General features: G+C 44.9%; 1 protein-coding gene across 2 annotated transcripts in view; it reads right to left on the bottom strand.

Moving 5' to 3' along the window:
* The window catches only part of LOC147637665 (methyltransferase), a 97,943-nt gene extending 81,417 nt beyond the window's left edge, over positions 1-16,526 (bottom strand). For both annotated transcript variants that reach the window (XM_086799493.1, XM_086799494.1), the window contains exon 1: positions 16,155-16,526. In XM_086799493.1, the coding sequence (XP_086655619.1) occupies positions 16,155-16,358 (204 nt within the window). In that variant the 5' untranslated portion in view covers positions 16,359-16,526. The remainder of the gene's footprint in view (positions 1-16,154) is intronic.
* Between the last annotated feature and the right edge of the window lie 535 nt (positions 16,527-17,061).

Here is a 17,061-nt window from a genome sequence, read left to right as displayed (position 1 = left end):
ACAGAAAAAAAGAAGAAAAAACAATTTGCTTGTGTGGTTGGTTTTCAAGTGCCGATTGCACTCCCATTCCGGTGTGACTCCTGTCCCTCGAAGGATAGTTGGTTTATGGCCTCCGAAAGCGACCGGAGACGTCTCCCACACACATAGCGGATGGTATTATTGCGATCAAGGAAAAACTTGTTCACTCCCACTATGGCGAATTCCGACGACGAGAGAGAACACTAGACCCCTGCAGAAATTGTTTCTTCGACAATGACTACTTTGAGAAGCCAAGTCCTCAGTGGTGACACAAATGCCATGTTCTAGGAATTCATGTGCATCATAGCACAACAAGGGGAACAGAATACAGGCCTTGGAGAAACAGATACCTCTTCAAGAAACCTCAACACACCCCCCCCTCCTTTGCCAGTCATCACTGAGATCCCTTCCCAGACCCCTCCCAAATCCCTGCTTTGGTTATCTCCCTTGAGGAGTTGACACAGCAATCCCATGCGTTACATGATTTGCAGGTACAAGAGGCAGAGCTTCTAACACAGGCGGCAGCCCGCGTTGCCGCACAAGAGGAACGACGTCGAGCGATAGAGAGAGAGAGAGAGAGAGAGAGAGAGAGAGAGAGAGATCTGTACACCTTATTGGGTCCCAAATTACCCATTGAAGGACCCCCTCCTATTGCTAGGAGTATTTGCTTTATTTCTTTGAAGAGAATGATTGCACGACTAACTTTGAGACCTCAGATGAGCCAAACGCAAGACCTTCAGAAGACCAAACGATGGGTTGACTACACACTGTTGTAGAAGCACCAATGATAACCAATCTCGATGCCAATGCACTCTTCCAAGGGGCTGTAGGAAGGCTGCAAAATGAGGCTGAGAGAAGAGGTTGATTGGAGACTGTTCTATGGCTAGGAAGTGTTGTATATGCATGCGTTTTCCTTCACTCGGGGGGATGGAGAAGAAAACATGAGATGTTGAATATGCAGGTTGTGATGTGCTGTGTTTTTTGCAGAGATGAGCAGAGGGATGATGCGCTTCAACCTGGATGTTGATCGCTTGATGACGTGATTGCTGAATGCTTGAATGAATGAATGCTGGAATGCAACGCTAGATATTTAAATGCAAGAACAGGGCTGGTCGGCTGGCTGAAGCAGGTCGGATGGTTTCCTAATGCTACACAACTTGCTAAATGAGTTACTAATGCTGAATATAATGCTTATAATGCTACCGACTGGGCTATAAAGCTATGGCTAAAGGTTATAAAGGCTGAGGGAGGGTTCACATGCACATAAGATGAATGCTATGCAAAGCAAACCATGACCTAATGCAAACCCTGGGCTTCTAAACTGACTTCTATATGCATGAATGATTCTCTTCAAGTGGGTTAAGGGACTTAACTAACTGACTGACTGACTGACACTCTATGGCTGAGGAAAGACCTACGTAGCTCATGCTTGACATGTCCGGGATTGGGGCTTACAATGGGGCCATGGCATACGACAAAATCATATCCTAAAGGGTCCTACTAATATACAATGACGCACATGATGAGCCATCTTGTCACCATGCATTACAGTGCAGAGTGCATATGACATTCCCTCCTGCTTAGCTTGGCAGCAGATTCATGGCTTCCAAGTAGTCTGCCAACAACTGGGGGTACTCTCGAAAGAACTCGTCTAGCCAAATTGCTTCGTGGGTACCTTGATCTCGGAACTTCGTGTAGAACTGACGGAGTCTTCGACCGGAACCATGCTTCCAACGATGAAGAAGGATCTACTCAAGCTCAATGACTTCTACTTCGTCAACCACGTCTGGCTGATGTTCATCTAAAACATCAAAAACTTCTAGTCCAATATACGGTTTTAGCCAAGAAACATGGAAAACATCATGCATCGTCCAACTGTTAGGCAACTTTAACTTCATGGAGAAATCACTTAGCTTCTTAACTATAGGAAAAGGTCCAAAACTACGGAAAGAAAGCTTGGAACAACGCTTGACCACTTATTAAAATCTCTGATTCATGATACACAAATAGACCCAACCCCCTTCTTTGAAGTGGACATCTCGTCTAGACTTATATGCCTGTCTGTGCACTGAATAATGGCCAGGCTGAGAATTGAGGACCAAATTGTATCGAGTACCAAACTCAGCGAAATCAACATACTAATCTTTCATGCTATCCAAGTCTTTTCCAAAGATCTCAAAAATGGTAGACTTCTAAATGATCTAGATGCTGGTCTTTCTACTAAGAGCATTAACCCCACTGGGTTATGCTTACCAGGGATGTACTTGATCATTCCTCCAAACTGTTGGAAGATCTGACACCATCTAGCTTGCCAATAAATCCACTGGGCACTTGGCATCGTCTGGAGCCACTTAAGTACTTGGTGGTTTGTTTTGACTGTGAAAACCTATACATAAAGAAAAGGCTTCCAATGTTTGGGCATTGTGATCATTAACTGCTTTTCCAGCTCGCTCTCTAAAGTTGTGGAAAGACAATAGGGAAACTTGCTAGAGCCTAGGAGGTTCTCCTCCAGGGACCAAATCGATATGCTGATCCTCAAGACAAGAGGGTGGGAGACTGGATGGGAGATCGTCCTTAAGCATAATGTCGTGATGTCGAGAAAGGAGATCTGCCAACTAAGGGACTGAAGATGAAGATGAGACATCTGCTATCGATGAGATAGCAGATGAGATAGAAGCTATCGATGAGATAGAAGCTGTCTGAGCACAAACATAAATCAATGCTCCTTCCGCTCCCTTCTGGATAGCTCGTCGGGCTTGGAGATGAGAAATCAAGGGAATGCCCAGAATGCTCCTATCCCCACGAATCATGACAGGCTCAGAAAAACTGTTCCTCCCCCATTTGAGTGAGACAAGGAAATCTCACTGGAATGAGGCCTTTTGAACCTGAAAAGAAAATTGTTGTGCGTTTTGAGATATGTGGGTACGGAGCAAGGTCACCGCGAAACGTTTCACTATCGAAACAAAACGATGTTGAAACGATTTATTTTGGAACAGAACGTTTCAACACTAGGTAGGTGAACAATGAAATGTTGGACCGAAACGATCATATGCATAAAATGTGAAGGTACTGGCCAATAGTTATAAGATGATATTAGTATATTTATCATCGGTAAACAAAGAAGATATACAAAAGAGAAGAGAAAAGGACAAATAGGATGAAAGAAGGAAAGAGAAAGAATTGTAAAAGCTAAAAAGCACACAAAATCACAACCTTTTTCCCCACATGAAACAATATGGTTTCAATGTGCACATGAAACGTTTCAACACTGAAACGTGAAAGTACCTCCTTTGCTCCTCTGGAGGAAGATAGTCTCCAATGATACCTGCTTTAGCCTTTTCCTGGGGGGTTTTCTTAGGCTTGGATTCCTTACCCCCTAATCTAGAGCTAGAACTATTGTCCCTCTTAGCATCTTTAGAAGACGGAGTACCCTTCCTCGACTGCAAAGAAGACTGTTGCTGCTGGGTTTTGGTATTAGACTGCGGTTGTTTTCGCTTGCCTCCGTTCATCTTCATTTCTTCATTCTCAGCAAGAGTCAAAGCCCGGTCATATGTGCTAGGTTCATAGTTGCGAACTGTGAACCAAATGTTAGGATCCAATCCACGAATGAAATGATCCATTTTGGCCCACTCAGATAACCCTAATTGTTGTGCTAAAGTAATAACCTTACCGAAAGACTAAAGCACGAGCGACCCGTTCTGATTGAGTCCATAGAACTCATCTGCCAGGTTGGTCATATACTAGGGAGGGAGAAATCTGGTCTTCAGGTCATGGACAAAGGTGTCCCAATGAAAAGTTGTTACACCTACGGTCGGGTCTGAATGTAAACTAGACCAATGCTGCCACCCATGAGTGCCTCGCCTGTAAGGTGGGGAGCCGCTACGTGGACTTTATCTTGCGGATCTGTCAGCTTAGCCAAAGGAAAATATGCATTAAACTGATGAATAAATTGATTGACACTTGAATGATCACACTTACCGTCATCCTTCCTAAAGTTTTTGGCTGAGTCCAGATGACGGTCGTTGATGTTACGGGAGTCTGGCTAGTGACACCTATGGACAGAGAGAGGGTATGTTGTAACTACAGATGCATAGCCTCCCTTTCCCCCTTGTGTTCAAGTAACATTCGCTCATGATCAAACTCTCATTGGTGCTCCCAAACTGCAAGGTCAACCTGACGCTTGTCTTCTTCAAGCCTGCGTTGAGCTTCCTCATAATCCCGTCTTTCTGCTTTTTCTTGTTGCTTTCTTGCTTTCTTGCTTCTGCTTTCTCTTCCCACCGTCTGGCCTCATCTTCTCATCTTTGTTGTTCCATTTGAAAGAAAAGAGAGATGAAGTCGAGGGTAGCTGGTGGAGTGGGTTTTGTTGCGGTGGCCTCCAAGAGTTGGAGACGCTCCATGAGAAGTTGGTTCTGAGCTCTAAGTATAGCTATGGTATCTGCTAGTGGTGAAAGAGTGTGGTCTCCTTCAAAAGAGACGTCTTCTTGATGGTGTGCACTCTCCTCTCGAGATATTTTGCTAAAGTCGATGGTCGTGCCGCAACGAAGTTTGACCATCCAAGGATGCTCTCATGCTAGGATGCGGTGTGTGTGGACAAGCTAAATCTGATACCAATGTAACATGTAGCAGAATTATGCGTAGATGAAAGGATCCTATCACACAAAGTCTCACACCACCTTTTGTATCCTAAGTTTCGTGAGTCTTTAGCAATCCACTTTACCACTTCAAACTTTAAGAGAGAGAAAGAGAGAGAGATCTGTACACCTTATTGGGTCCCAAATTACCCACTGAAGGGCCCCCTCCTATTGCTAGGAGTATTTACTTTATTTCTTTGAAGAGAATGACTCCACGACTAACTTTGAGACTGTAGCCAAACGCCAGACCTTCGAAAGACCAAACGATGGGCTAACCGCACACTATTGTAGAAGCACCAACGATGACCAATCTCAATGCCAATGCACTCTTCCAAGGGGCTGTAGGAAGGCTGCAAACTAAGGCTGAGAAAAGGGGCTGATTGGAGACTGTTCTTGTTGGAATATATCATCTCCAAAGGGTCTACATCACCTTTTTTTCATGCTTGTACCGGTCATTTTATGAGACCCTACATCAGCATATTTCGCAGATATTATTTAGGTTTTTTCTACCATTTTTAAGGCATTTTATAGCATTTTATGCTACTAGTGTCACCAATTGGCCGACCATTTGGTCCATCTCCAGTTTTTGTCTCGTTCACTTGAGGCCAGGCCGGTGTCTCATGTGAAGAGGCCAGTATTTTGCTGACATGGACGGGAGCCAGATTGGTGCCACCCGTGTTAGCAGGATGGTGTCGTATGGACGGGAGCCAGACTGGTGCCACCTGTGTATGACCTGGACTGTGTTCGATCCATGGGATTGTCATGCCATGGAAGAGCCAGTATTGGTGCCGTGTCTTACCTATGGGACTGTCACTCCATAGGGAGGCTCGTGCCTGGAACTGCGTCTTACCTATGGGACTGTCACTCCATAGGAAGACCAGGTTTTTATGTTTTACGTCGTGCCATTTTTGTGCCGACAGATATTTTGTACTTGTTCCATGAACGGGAGATATGTCCATGATACTATTTGCACATGTACTTATATTTTGCATGTTTGAAACTGTTTTCGCATGACTTGTATTTTTGTGTTTGCCTGTTTGACGTGTCACTTACTATGCGGGGACGCCTGCCAGTGTGAAGTCTGCTTTGTCTTCTGACGAGTTTTGGTGCATGTGAACAGGTGGTAAGTATATTGCACATGTTGTTTTAATATTTCATATTCTAACCCTTTGGTTTATAAGGTTTTATGTTCACACTCACTTAAAAGTGGGCACCCACATAGGGGTCAAGGTGGGGAGCCACACTTTAGTTGTGTGTGTGTGGGGGTGGGTGCATGGTCACCTACCCACACCCCCAGAGAGCTGGCCGTCCACATGCAAGAGTGGGGAGCCAGCCAGCACTAGTCGTATAACTCCCTCTCCAACCTTAATAAAAAAAAAGCTCCACGACCACCCTTAAAAACATACGATTTGGTGCGCCTCCATCACCCTCAGTTTTGCTGCGCTCCATCGCTTGCTGACGGCTGAGCCATTTCAAAGGCGGCTGTGCTCTGCATATAGCCGGCGCATGCTCTCGGGTGGTGCCATTTCCTCCATCGCTGCTGGCGGCTGTAAATCTACAGGCGGCTGCATACTCCACAGGCTGTGCCTGTCTTTCAGCAGGGCTGCCCACTATCTACAGGCGGCTGCCCCCACCTGAAGCAGCCAGGCGGTTCTATACGCTGCTGTCCATCTCCTGCAGGCGCCAGTGTCTTCTCCTTCACTGCAGCCAGGCGCCTACTATTCATCAGGTGGCTACACCACAAACTGACGACTGTATTTGCTACAGGCGGCTGACTGCCTTTTCCATACAAGCTGTGTTGCCTCTTCATACAGCCAACTGTGTGCTTCACCTCCAGCAAGTTATACTCTGTAACCAGGCGGTTTCTCTTCAGAGTGGTGGTTATTACTCTATTTCCCTCCTCCACAAGAAGGTGGCTGTGTTCTACTCAGCAGGTGGCAAATCTCCTTGGTAGGTGATTGTGCCTCCTTTCCATAGGCGGCGTCTTCCTTCTTCAAGAGGTTACATCTGGTGTCCCTCTCAAGTAGCTACCGATACCTCGGGTATTGGTCCTCCATCTACTATCCACAAGTAAGTGAATTTCAGATTTAAGTAAAGTATTTTGTGATAAATTTGATAAGGGACTCTCTCCACGGCAACACCCGTTTGGTGCCGGGTAGTCCAAGCTCTATTGGAGAACCTCGGTCCAAAGGTGCTGAGATCGGGAGAGCCAGGCGTTAGTACGGGAGCGCCTGTTTGTGCGTGGTCCTGGAACACCAGTTGGGCGCTCTCCGCAGAATCCAGTGAAAGCACAGGACCGTAGAGATTGGACCACGCTAGTGGTCGTTCTGCTTCGAATATCTACTTCAAGCTATTTGTTTGGTACTGTATTCATTTGTACATGGACATCATCTGGTTCTTGGAACCCATGGAGCATTGTATTTGTTAAATACTCCCAATAAATATATCATATATTGAGGGGGGGATCGGCCCGTTCCGGCCCCAGTGCTGGTGTCCACTTATCTCATTTTATTTCATTTCAATTTCAAGTTGTATTAAGTTGTCCATTTCAAATTGTGGTTTCAAAGTTGTGCTATTACGCGTGTGGGTGTCCAACGGAGTCTATTCCCACTTGACGGGATCGATTTCATTGGTATCAGAGCACGGTTGTTTCGCTCTTCCTAGTGGGGAAACGAACCTGTGTACTGGACACTCCACTTTTAGCACACTTAAACACAATGGACAGCCAAGGCAACCCTTTGGAAGTGCCTGATTCGAGGGGTCCATCTAGTGCCTCTCGTGGTTCTGATGCTCTGCGAGGAAGACACAAGCCCCTTGAAAGGGTTAATGATAGTGAATCAAAGGGTCAACTGTCTCCAGGAAAGACAGTCATGCTTGAACAAGAGCCTGATGCAATGAGGGCTGAAATGGAACATATGAGAAAACTTTTGCAGGCACAAGAGCAAGAGTTAAAATTTTTGCATGAGGATCCCCATGTGCATAGCGCCATTGAAGCTAGGAAGGCTGATGCAATGGTAGATGTAACTTTTGAGTCCATGGCACGGGAAGTGGGCAAGAAGCCAAGGGAGTTGGCACTTGCCTACCTTCTCCGCAAAGGTGACATCGAAGAGGGGGACGACGAAGAGCTGAAATTCAGAAATCCACCTCGCTTGAAGTATGGAGATCCTGCATCTCAAAGGCTTAAGTCTTTTATGCAAAAGGAAGAGGTGACAGTCACCTCTCGACATGCATCTTCTCCACAAGGCACAAAGCCTGACAGATATATGTATGCTAGTGCTCATGGAGAGCATAAAAGTCACATGCATGCAAGACATGTATCCCATGGTAAGGGTGACAGGTCTGCTTCTAGAAGAATTTTGCCTTCTGAGCTGTCTCATGGAGAGACAATGCCTTATGCAGGTAAGTCACATGCATCAGAGTTTCAAGTTCATGAAGCACATGCCACCGTGCCTCATGAAACTTCTATGACGGCCCATGGAGCCCATGCAGATAGGGCTGCCCCGTTGGATAAGGGGAAAAGAAAAAGAGAAGACCATGAGCCTCATGCCAGAAAGCTCAAGGAATTTAAAGCAGGTGACAAATCTGTTAAGTTTGATGTCTTTCATGGAGAACATGATGCTTCTAAAGTGTTAGCATTTGTGGCACAGTTCGACATTGCTTTTAGTGATGAGGACTTCACAGAAAAGTCTAAAGTACGCCATGCTAGCATGTTTTTGAAAGGGACCGCTGCTCATTGGTGGATCACTGAAAAGATCACCAAGGATCCCATTTGCACCTGGAAGGAATTTAAGGATAGATTCTATGCTCAGTTTTTGCCACCAAATGCGGAGCAAACTCTCACTCAAAAGTGGGACACGCTGGAGCAAAGAGATAATGAAAGTGTGCAACAGTATGTTAACAAGTTCTGGAAAGTATTGCTGGAAGTAACTCCCTTTATGCAAATCACTGAGGATGAAAGAAAGAGGAAGTTTCGCTCTAGACTGCAACCAGCATATCATTGAATTGCAACCAAAACATACTTTGCAACAGCTCACAGCTTCTGCTCTTGCTACGGAGCAATTGGTGCTCAAGATTAAACAGGATCAAGGAGGTTCAAAGGGGAAAGACAAGGCTGTCCCAAATCTGCAATCCCAAATCTGCAAAAGGATGGACAGCCACCTAAAAAGAACTTCCGGGAGACCTACAAGGGTGGTAAAGCTGAAAATACCACATCTAAAGATCACGGCCCAAGAAAGAACAAATTCGGCTCAACCCCGGAGCAAAGAGAGCAATATGCCAAGGACGGAAAATGCTTTTCTTGTGGTAGCAAAGACCACATGTTTCGACAATGCCCATATCGCAAACCAAAGCACGAGGACAAGCAGACCAAGGCTAATGTACATGCAGTTCCTGATGTGCAAGGAAATACAAGTCATGATGCAAAAGAGCGAATGGTATGCAAGGCTTGGGGGCAAATCAAGGATCAGCCCGCCTTATTCATGTTTGATGACTGTGCAGCCGATAACTTCATCTCTATGCAAACGGCAGCTGCATTCGGTATTGAGGTTGAGAACATGGGACCTCAGATTGAAGCCGAAGCTGCATTTATTGGTAAAGAGGTGCAGGTTACCCCATTGATAGGGAAGTTGCGCATCCATATCCAGGGCTACCTTGATAATGAACATTTCCTAGTTGCTCCACTAAATGGATGTGATGTATTGTTGGGCAAGCCGTGGCACCATAGGCTTGAGCCCCGCAAAGACTACAAGTCCAATATGATTTCTTTTATGCATAAAGGCCGCATGCATTTTATTGATGTTGGCAAAGAAGGGGATTCCATCCCACTTGTATCACACATCCAAATTAATAAAGCAATCAAAAAGAGTCTTTCTGCGTACTTGGTTTTTGTTCGTGATAGACATGTGCCAAATCATCAAAATGTGGATGCTATGTCTAATGATAGGCTGAATTTTCTTTATGCATTCAACGACTGTTTTGCTGATACATTGCCAGGTGAATTACCTCCCCAAAGGCCCGAAGATCATCGTATAGATCTTGTGCCAGGTAGTTCTCCACCCAACAAACCCGCATATCGAGTGAGTGCCGCACAACAACAAGAGATCATGCAGCAGGTAAACGAGCTTTTAGAGAAAGGTTTGGTTCAGCCCAGTTCCTCACCTTATTGCTCTCCTGTGCTTCTTGTTCAAAAGGAGGACGGATCATTCCGCATGTGTGTGGACTATAGAGCTTTGTGAACAAGCTTACCATCAAGAACAGATTCCCAATTCCGCGAATTGATGAAATTTTGGATAAGCTTGATGGCTCAGCTTGATTGCATCCAAAGATGGAGTTACAATGGATCCTGCAAAGATAGAGACCATTTGGAATTGGCCCGAATTGCAAAACGTACATCAAGTACGTAGTTTTCTGGGATTATGTTCGTATTAAAGGCGTTTCATAAGGCATTTTGCTATGATAGCCACTCCTCTACATGATCTCACAAAGAAGAAAACTGCTTTCAAATGGACTTCAAAGAAATAGGATGCTTTCTTGCAGCTCAAGCATGCTATCATATGTGGTCCATCCAGGATTGATTGTTCCTGACTTGCACAAATCATTCGTAGTTGAATGTGATGCTTGTGGTGATTGCATAGGAGCTGTCCTAAATCAAGAAAGGCATGCAGTTGCATACGAGAGCCGTCGTTTGCATGATGCTGAGCTTCATATGGATATCTACGAGAAAGAGCTCTTGGCTGTAATTCACTCCTTAAAGATATGGAAACATTATCTTCTTGGGGCTGAATTTGTAGTCAAGACAGATCATCAAAGCTTGAGATACTTTTTATCTCAAACAAAGCTTTCAGAGAAGCAGATGAGAATGGCAAATTTTCTTTCCATGTTTCATTTTCAGATTGTGCATACTCCAGGAGGAAAGAAAAATGTGGTGGCCGATGCACTATCCAGGAGGCCTTATGTAGCTGCAGTCTCGGTGGCCTCTCATGGAGACTTATCTGCTATGCGAGATTTGTATCATTTGGATGCTGATTTTTGCCATATATGGACTGATTTGATGGCTGGTCATTCACATGCCTCTTATGTTATCAACGAGGGTTATCTCATGAAGGATAATTGCCTATGTGTGGTCAAGGATTTGCGTCCAAAGGTTATGGACGAATGTCACACTCCACCTTATGCTGGTCATAGAGGGATTATGCCTACTACACGCATGATTCAAAGATATTTCTTTTGGCCAACCATGCGTAAAGACATTGAGGCTTATGTACGTGCATGCATTACTTGCCAAAAGGTGAAATTTGACAAGCAAAAACCTCCAGGTTTGCTTCAGCCATTGCCTATTCCCTCGCAACCTTGGGAAAGTATTACTATGGATTTCATTATGGACTTGCCTAGATCCCAGCATGGGAATGATGCTATTTGGACCATTGTGGACAGGTTTAGCAAGCAAGCTCATTTCTTGCCCGTCAAGAAAACCATTAAAGTTGATCATATGGTAAAGCTTTTTCTTGCTAATATTTTCAAGCATCATGGTATGCCTAAATCCATTGTTGGGGATAGAGATCCCAGGACTACTAGCCTCTTTTGGAGGGCTTTATTTGATAATATGGGTACTAAACTTGAGTTTTCATCAGCTTATCATCCCCAAACGGATGGCCAAAGTGAAGCTGCAAATTCAGCCGTGTTGGATTTATTAAAGTGTTATGTGGCAGATCAAAAGACTGCATGGGAGAAGTATCTTCCACTTGTTGAGTTTGCCTACAACAATACAATCCATGCTTCCACGGGAAAGGCTCCGTTCTAGATTATTTATGGGAGAGTGGTATTACCACCCATTCTTCGTACAAAGGATGAGATTTTTGCAGCTGATGAATATGTTCGTGACTTGGATGTATCCTTTGCACAGGTGCGGACAGCCATTGCAAGATCTCAGAATAAGCATAAAATGGCTGCTGACAAGCATAGAAGGGACATGAAAGTCAAAGAAGGTGATTGGGTTTTGCTGAAATTTGAGAAAGCTAGGCTTCGGAAGAGGCCAGGACGAGAAGGATCATATCCTAAGCTTTCTCCTCGCTATTATGGACCCTTCAAGGTGATTCAGAAGATCAATGAAGTGTCATACAGGCTTGCTTTGCCTAGTCACTGGAAGATTCACAATGCATTTCATGTGAGTCTATTTCGGAAATATGTGGGGCCAGATCCTAATGAGCCTGTCACACAGAAGATCCGCCAGAGATTGAAGAGCTTGAGGAGATCCTCCAGCCAGAACAGATTGTTTTTCACAAGGAGAGAAAGCTACCTGCAGGAAAGCTTTCAAGGAGATACCTTGTGAAGTTTAAGAATTATTTACCTATTGATGCAAAATGGGTAAATGAGGACTATTTTGTTGACTACCCACAGTTATTGCAGGCATATCTTGAGGCTTTTCAGTTGAGGACAACTCTTTAGAAGCCCGGGGGGATGTCACCAATTGGCCGACCATTTGGTCCATCTCCAGTTTTTGTGTCTCATTCACTTGAGGCCAAGCCAGTGTCTCATGTGAAGAGGCCAATATTTTGCTGACATGGACGGGAGCCAGACTGGTGCCACCCGTGTGTTAGCAGGATGGTGTCATATGGACGAGAACCAGACTGGTGCCACCCATGTATGACCTGGACTGTGTTCGATCCATGGGATTGTCACGCCATGGAAGAGCCAGTATTCGTGCCGTGTCTTACCTATGGGACTGTCACTCCATAGGGAGGCTCGTGCCTGGAACTGTGTCTTACCTATGGGACTGTCACTCCATAGGAAGACCAGGTTTTTATGTTTTGCGTCGTGCCATTTTTGTGCCGACAGATATTTTGTACTTGTTCCATGAACGGGAGATATGTCCATGATACTATTTGCACATGAACTTATATTTTGCATGTTTGAAACTGTTTTCGCATGACTTGTATTTTTGTGTTTGCCTGCTTGACGTGTCACTTACTGAGCGGGGACGCTGCCAGTGAGCTGTGAAGTCTGCTCTGTCTTCTGACGAGTTTTGGTGCATGTGAACAGGTGGTAAGTATATTGCACATGTTGTTTTAATATTTCATATTCTAACCCTTTGGTTTATAAGGTTTTATGTTCACACACTTAAAAGTGGGCACCCACTTAGGGGCCAAGGTGGGGAGCCACACTTTAGTTGTGTGTGTGGGGGGGTGGGTGCATGGTCACCTACCCACACCCCCAAAGAGCTGGCCGCCCACATGCAAGCGTGGGGAGCCAACCAGCACTAGTCGTGTGACTCCCTCTCCAACCTTAATTAAAAAAAAGCTCCACGACCACCCTTAAAAACATACGATTTGGTGCGCCTCCATCACCCTCAGTTTTGCTGCGCTCCATCGCTTGCTGACGGCTGAGCCATTTCAAAGGCGGCGGTGCTCTGCATATAGCTAGCGCATGCTCTCGGGTGGTGCTATTTCCTCCATCGCTGCTGGCGGCTATACATCTACAGGCGGCTGCATACTCCACAGGCTGTGCCACTCTATTTCCCTCCTCCACAAGAAGGTGGCTGTGTTCTACTCAGCAGGTGGCAAATCTCCTTGGTAGGTGATTGTGCCTCCTTTCCATAGGCGGCGTCTTCCTTCTTCAAGAGGTTACATCTGGTGTCCCTCTCAAGTAGCTACCGATACCTCGGATATTGGTCCTCCATCTGCTATCCACAAGTAAGTGAACTTCAGATTTAAGTAAAGTATTTTGTGATAAATTTGATAAGGGACTCTCTCCACGGCAACACCCGTTCGGTGCCGGGTAGTCCAAGCTCTATTGGAGAACCTCGGTCCAAAGGTGCTGATATCGGGAGAGCCAGGTGTTAGTACGGGAGCGCCTGTTTGTGCGTGGTCCTGGAACACCAGTTGGGCGCTCTCCGCGGAATCCAGTGAAAGCACAGGACCGTAGAGATTGGACCACGCTAGTGGTCGTTCTACTTCGAATATCTACTTCGAGCTATTTGTTTGGTACTGTATTCATTTGTACATGGACATCATCTGGTTCTTGGAACCCATGGAGCATTGTATTTGTTAAATACTCCCAATAAATATATCATATATTGAGGGGGGGGTCGGCCCGTTCCGGCCCCAGTGCTGGTGTCCACTTATCTCATTTTATTTCATTTCAATTTCAAGTTGTATTAAGTTGTCCATTTCAAATTGTGGTTTCAAAGTTGTGCTATTATGCGTGTGGGTGTCCAACGGAGTCTATTCCCACTTGACGGGATCGGTTTCAACTAGACAGCTAGCCAACCAGCTCTCTAAAGGGATATATAAGGGTTCTCACCCTTCCCCTCACTTTTCATCTCATTCTTGCATATCTACTGGAGGTCATTGACTGTATCAACAGTCTCTTATGCTTGTAAGCACCTACGGGCTTCCCTCATGCTCATTTTCAGTAATAATCAACTATTTCCAACCTTCTACAGTTTGTGCTTTAGGCCTACAACCTATGATGCTCTTTCTTTCAGTTCTATGGCTGGGAAGTGCTGTATATGCATTCGTTTTCCTTCACCCAGGAGGATGGAGAAGAAAAGGATGAGATGCTAAATATGCAGGCTAAGATGTGCTGCATTTTCTACAGAGATGAGTAGAGGGATGATGCACTTCAGCCTGGATATTGATCGCTTGATGACTCGATTGTTGAATGCTTGAATGAATGAATGCTAGAATGCAACACTAGGTATTTATATGCAATAACAAGGCTCGTCGACTGGCTGAAGCAAGTCGGCTAGTTTACTAATGCTACACGACTTGCTAAATGAGTTAATAATGCTGAATATAATGCTTATAATGCTACCAACTGGGCTATAAAGCTATGGCTAAAGCTTATAAAGACTAAGGGAAGGTTCACATGCACATAAGATGAATTCCATGCAATGCAGACCATGACCTAATGCAAACCCTAAGGCTTCTACACTAACTTCTATATGCATGAATGATTCTCTTCGAGTGGGTTAAGGGACTTGACTGACTGACTGACTGACTGACACTCTATGGCTGAGGAAAGACCTACGTAGCTCGTGCTTGACATGTCCCGGACTGGGCTTACAATGGGGCCACGGCATACAACAAAATCATATCCTAAAGGGTCCTACTGATGAGCAATGATGCAGTGATGATGAGCCATCTTGTCACCATGCACTACAGTGCAAAGTGCATGTGACACACTGCCATGGCATCATCTTCAATTACTGGAGATTGAACTGCAGCTAGATGAGTCATGAGACTCCTCATTCAGTTGTGACATGTGCAGCAAGAGATTCTCCTTTCTTCAATTGCAACTCAAAGAAAGTGATCTTTAAAGATAGCTTTGAGCTTTTAGCACTGGCACTGAAAAGCAAATCAAGTTTTGCACAAGCTTCAACAAGTGATTCTAGATCAGATATGTGATGCAAATAGTTATCACCCAAGCTAAGAGCAATGATGGTATATGCCCTCTCTGCTCTAAATAGATCCTATTGTGTTCCGGGCTCTTCTTCATTGGTTGCATCAGGGAGAAAGAGGTTGCACTAGATGAAGGCAGCGAACAAGCGAGCAACAATAGTGCGAGGGCGATGCACACAACAGCATTGAGAGCAAGCGGCAGGTGTCGCAAGCGGCGCTAACCAGGGAAACTCTCCACGGTTGTAGTTGAGCCAAGCAAACTTTAGTAATTTAGTAATGAGGCGATAGCATGGCACTTGGTCGTGCCTAAGTGTCGGACCTGATGCACATTAGTGCGACTGTACTATACACGGACAGGTATGGATCTACTCACTATGGATGTCTGGATTGCTTGCGACTGGACGGACGGGTACAAAAATTCGGACACTTCAGGCAGTATCAACCTGAAGCTTTGACACCATGTTGAAATAGGGGTGAGCTATGGTGGCTTGAAGGTGAAGGCAGCCATGGCTATGGAGCAACCAGAAATAAGAGAGTTTAGACAGAGAAGACAATGCTAGAGAGAGAGTGAAGTACACAACTCAATTATGTGACTATTGCTTGATTTCTTCAATGAAGTGCACGCACCTTTATAAGTTACAAAGGTTGCCTTGACATCACTACTTATGTTAGGCACACATATAATAACTAGATATTATTATCACCCCTCTAAGAGGTGGTTCATACACAAACAAGACACTTACACTCCCACTGTCTAGGAGGTGGTTCACACATACACACACCAGCAATACCTTGATCCCAACATTCCCCACCCAAAAAGCACTTTGTATAAAATGCACTTTGTACATACATATTACGCTAAGCCCCCTTGTTAATCAAAAAACAAGTTCCACTTAGTGTCAAGTCTTAGGGCCTTGCACTTGCATTGGTGTAGTATGTCCACGGCATCAAGTGTGGGCTGTACGTGACATGTCGGTGTTCGAAGAGTTTGGCAAGGGTAAGTGGTGAGCTAACCACCGGGGCATGCAAACGACTTCCCCCCATTCCATCACACAAGAGTACCTTACATTCTACAAGTGATGAATGGCAGATGCTTTACTCCACATACCTCTTTGGTGGACAATTCAGGGCCTTCATCTATGTTGTAGATGTCCTCCTCGTAGACGCTTTGCTTGCTTCCGTTCTTTCTGGACGCATCCAAGCGAGCATGTATCCGGAGGTGTCGCGTGCGAGAGCCATGCAAGCGCGGTGGTGTGGGAGCCAGGTAAGGAGTTGGATGGACCAACGGCATTGCAGCTCCAAGCCCCGCCATCGCTGAGCTTCCTTAATAGATAATAAAGGAAAATCAATCGAACACCGAGCTCAATCGAAAGTACACTAACTAAGGCCCCAAAAAGGTTCCTTAGGTTTGAGAAGTTTTTTTTTTACTAGTCGTCCTTGACGGCCAAGAGTAATCTTGCATGCATAAAAACAAAAGGCTCGTCTTTGTCGACCGCCAATTAGTGCAATGGAGAAATATTGTTGCCCAAGAGTCCCAAGGTCACGAGTTCAAGCTCTCATTGCGCAAGCGATGGCACGCATGGGTGTGTATGTTGTGTTGCACTTTCTAATTTCAGTCAATTCTATATATTTTAAAAAACCGTCTATCTTTGGAGGGTGAGTAGAGATAAGCCTTATATTTGAAGCCCATGATGGACCTCATGGTCCTCAACTTGCTAACCTATATATAAACACATCATGCTTGCCATATATATCCATATAGAAGCTCCTAAAGCACCAAACTTGGCATATAAATATACATCTAGCATTCCAACCTAACAAAATGTTCACAATCTTAACACACCTGAATACGGCTTTAAAACAATCTTCGGGCAATTGGATTATCTCTCATTTGAAGCCTATACTCCTCGCCTCCATCTGGTAAAATATATTCAAGATAAAAACATTAGCTATTGAAGATATAATTTTCAAAGAAAAAAAGAAGGATAAGGATAAAACCTTACAAAAGTCATTTG

This window comes from Cibotium barometz, chromosome 6 (assembly GCF_041138505.1).
Source record: "Cibotium barometz isolate CiBa-2024 chromosome 6, ASM4113850v1, whole genome shotgun sequence".
In the NCBI taxonomy this organism is placed as follows: domain Eukaryota; kingdom Viridiplantae; phylum Streptophyta; class Polypodiopsida; order Cyatheales; family Cibotiaceae; genus Cibotium; species Cibotium barometz.
Note: the sequence above shows the minus strand (reverse complement) of the source record. Positions and strands in the feature narration are given on the sequence as shown.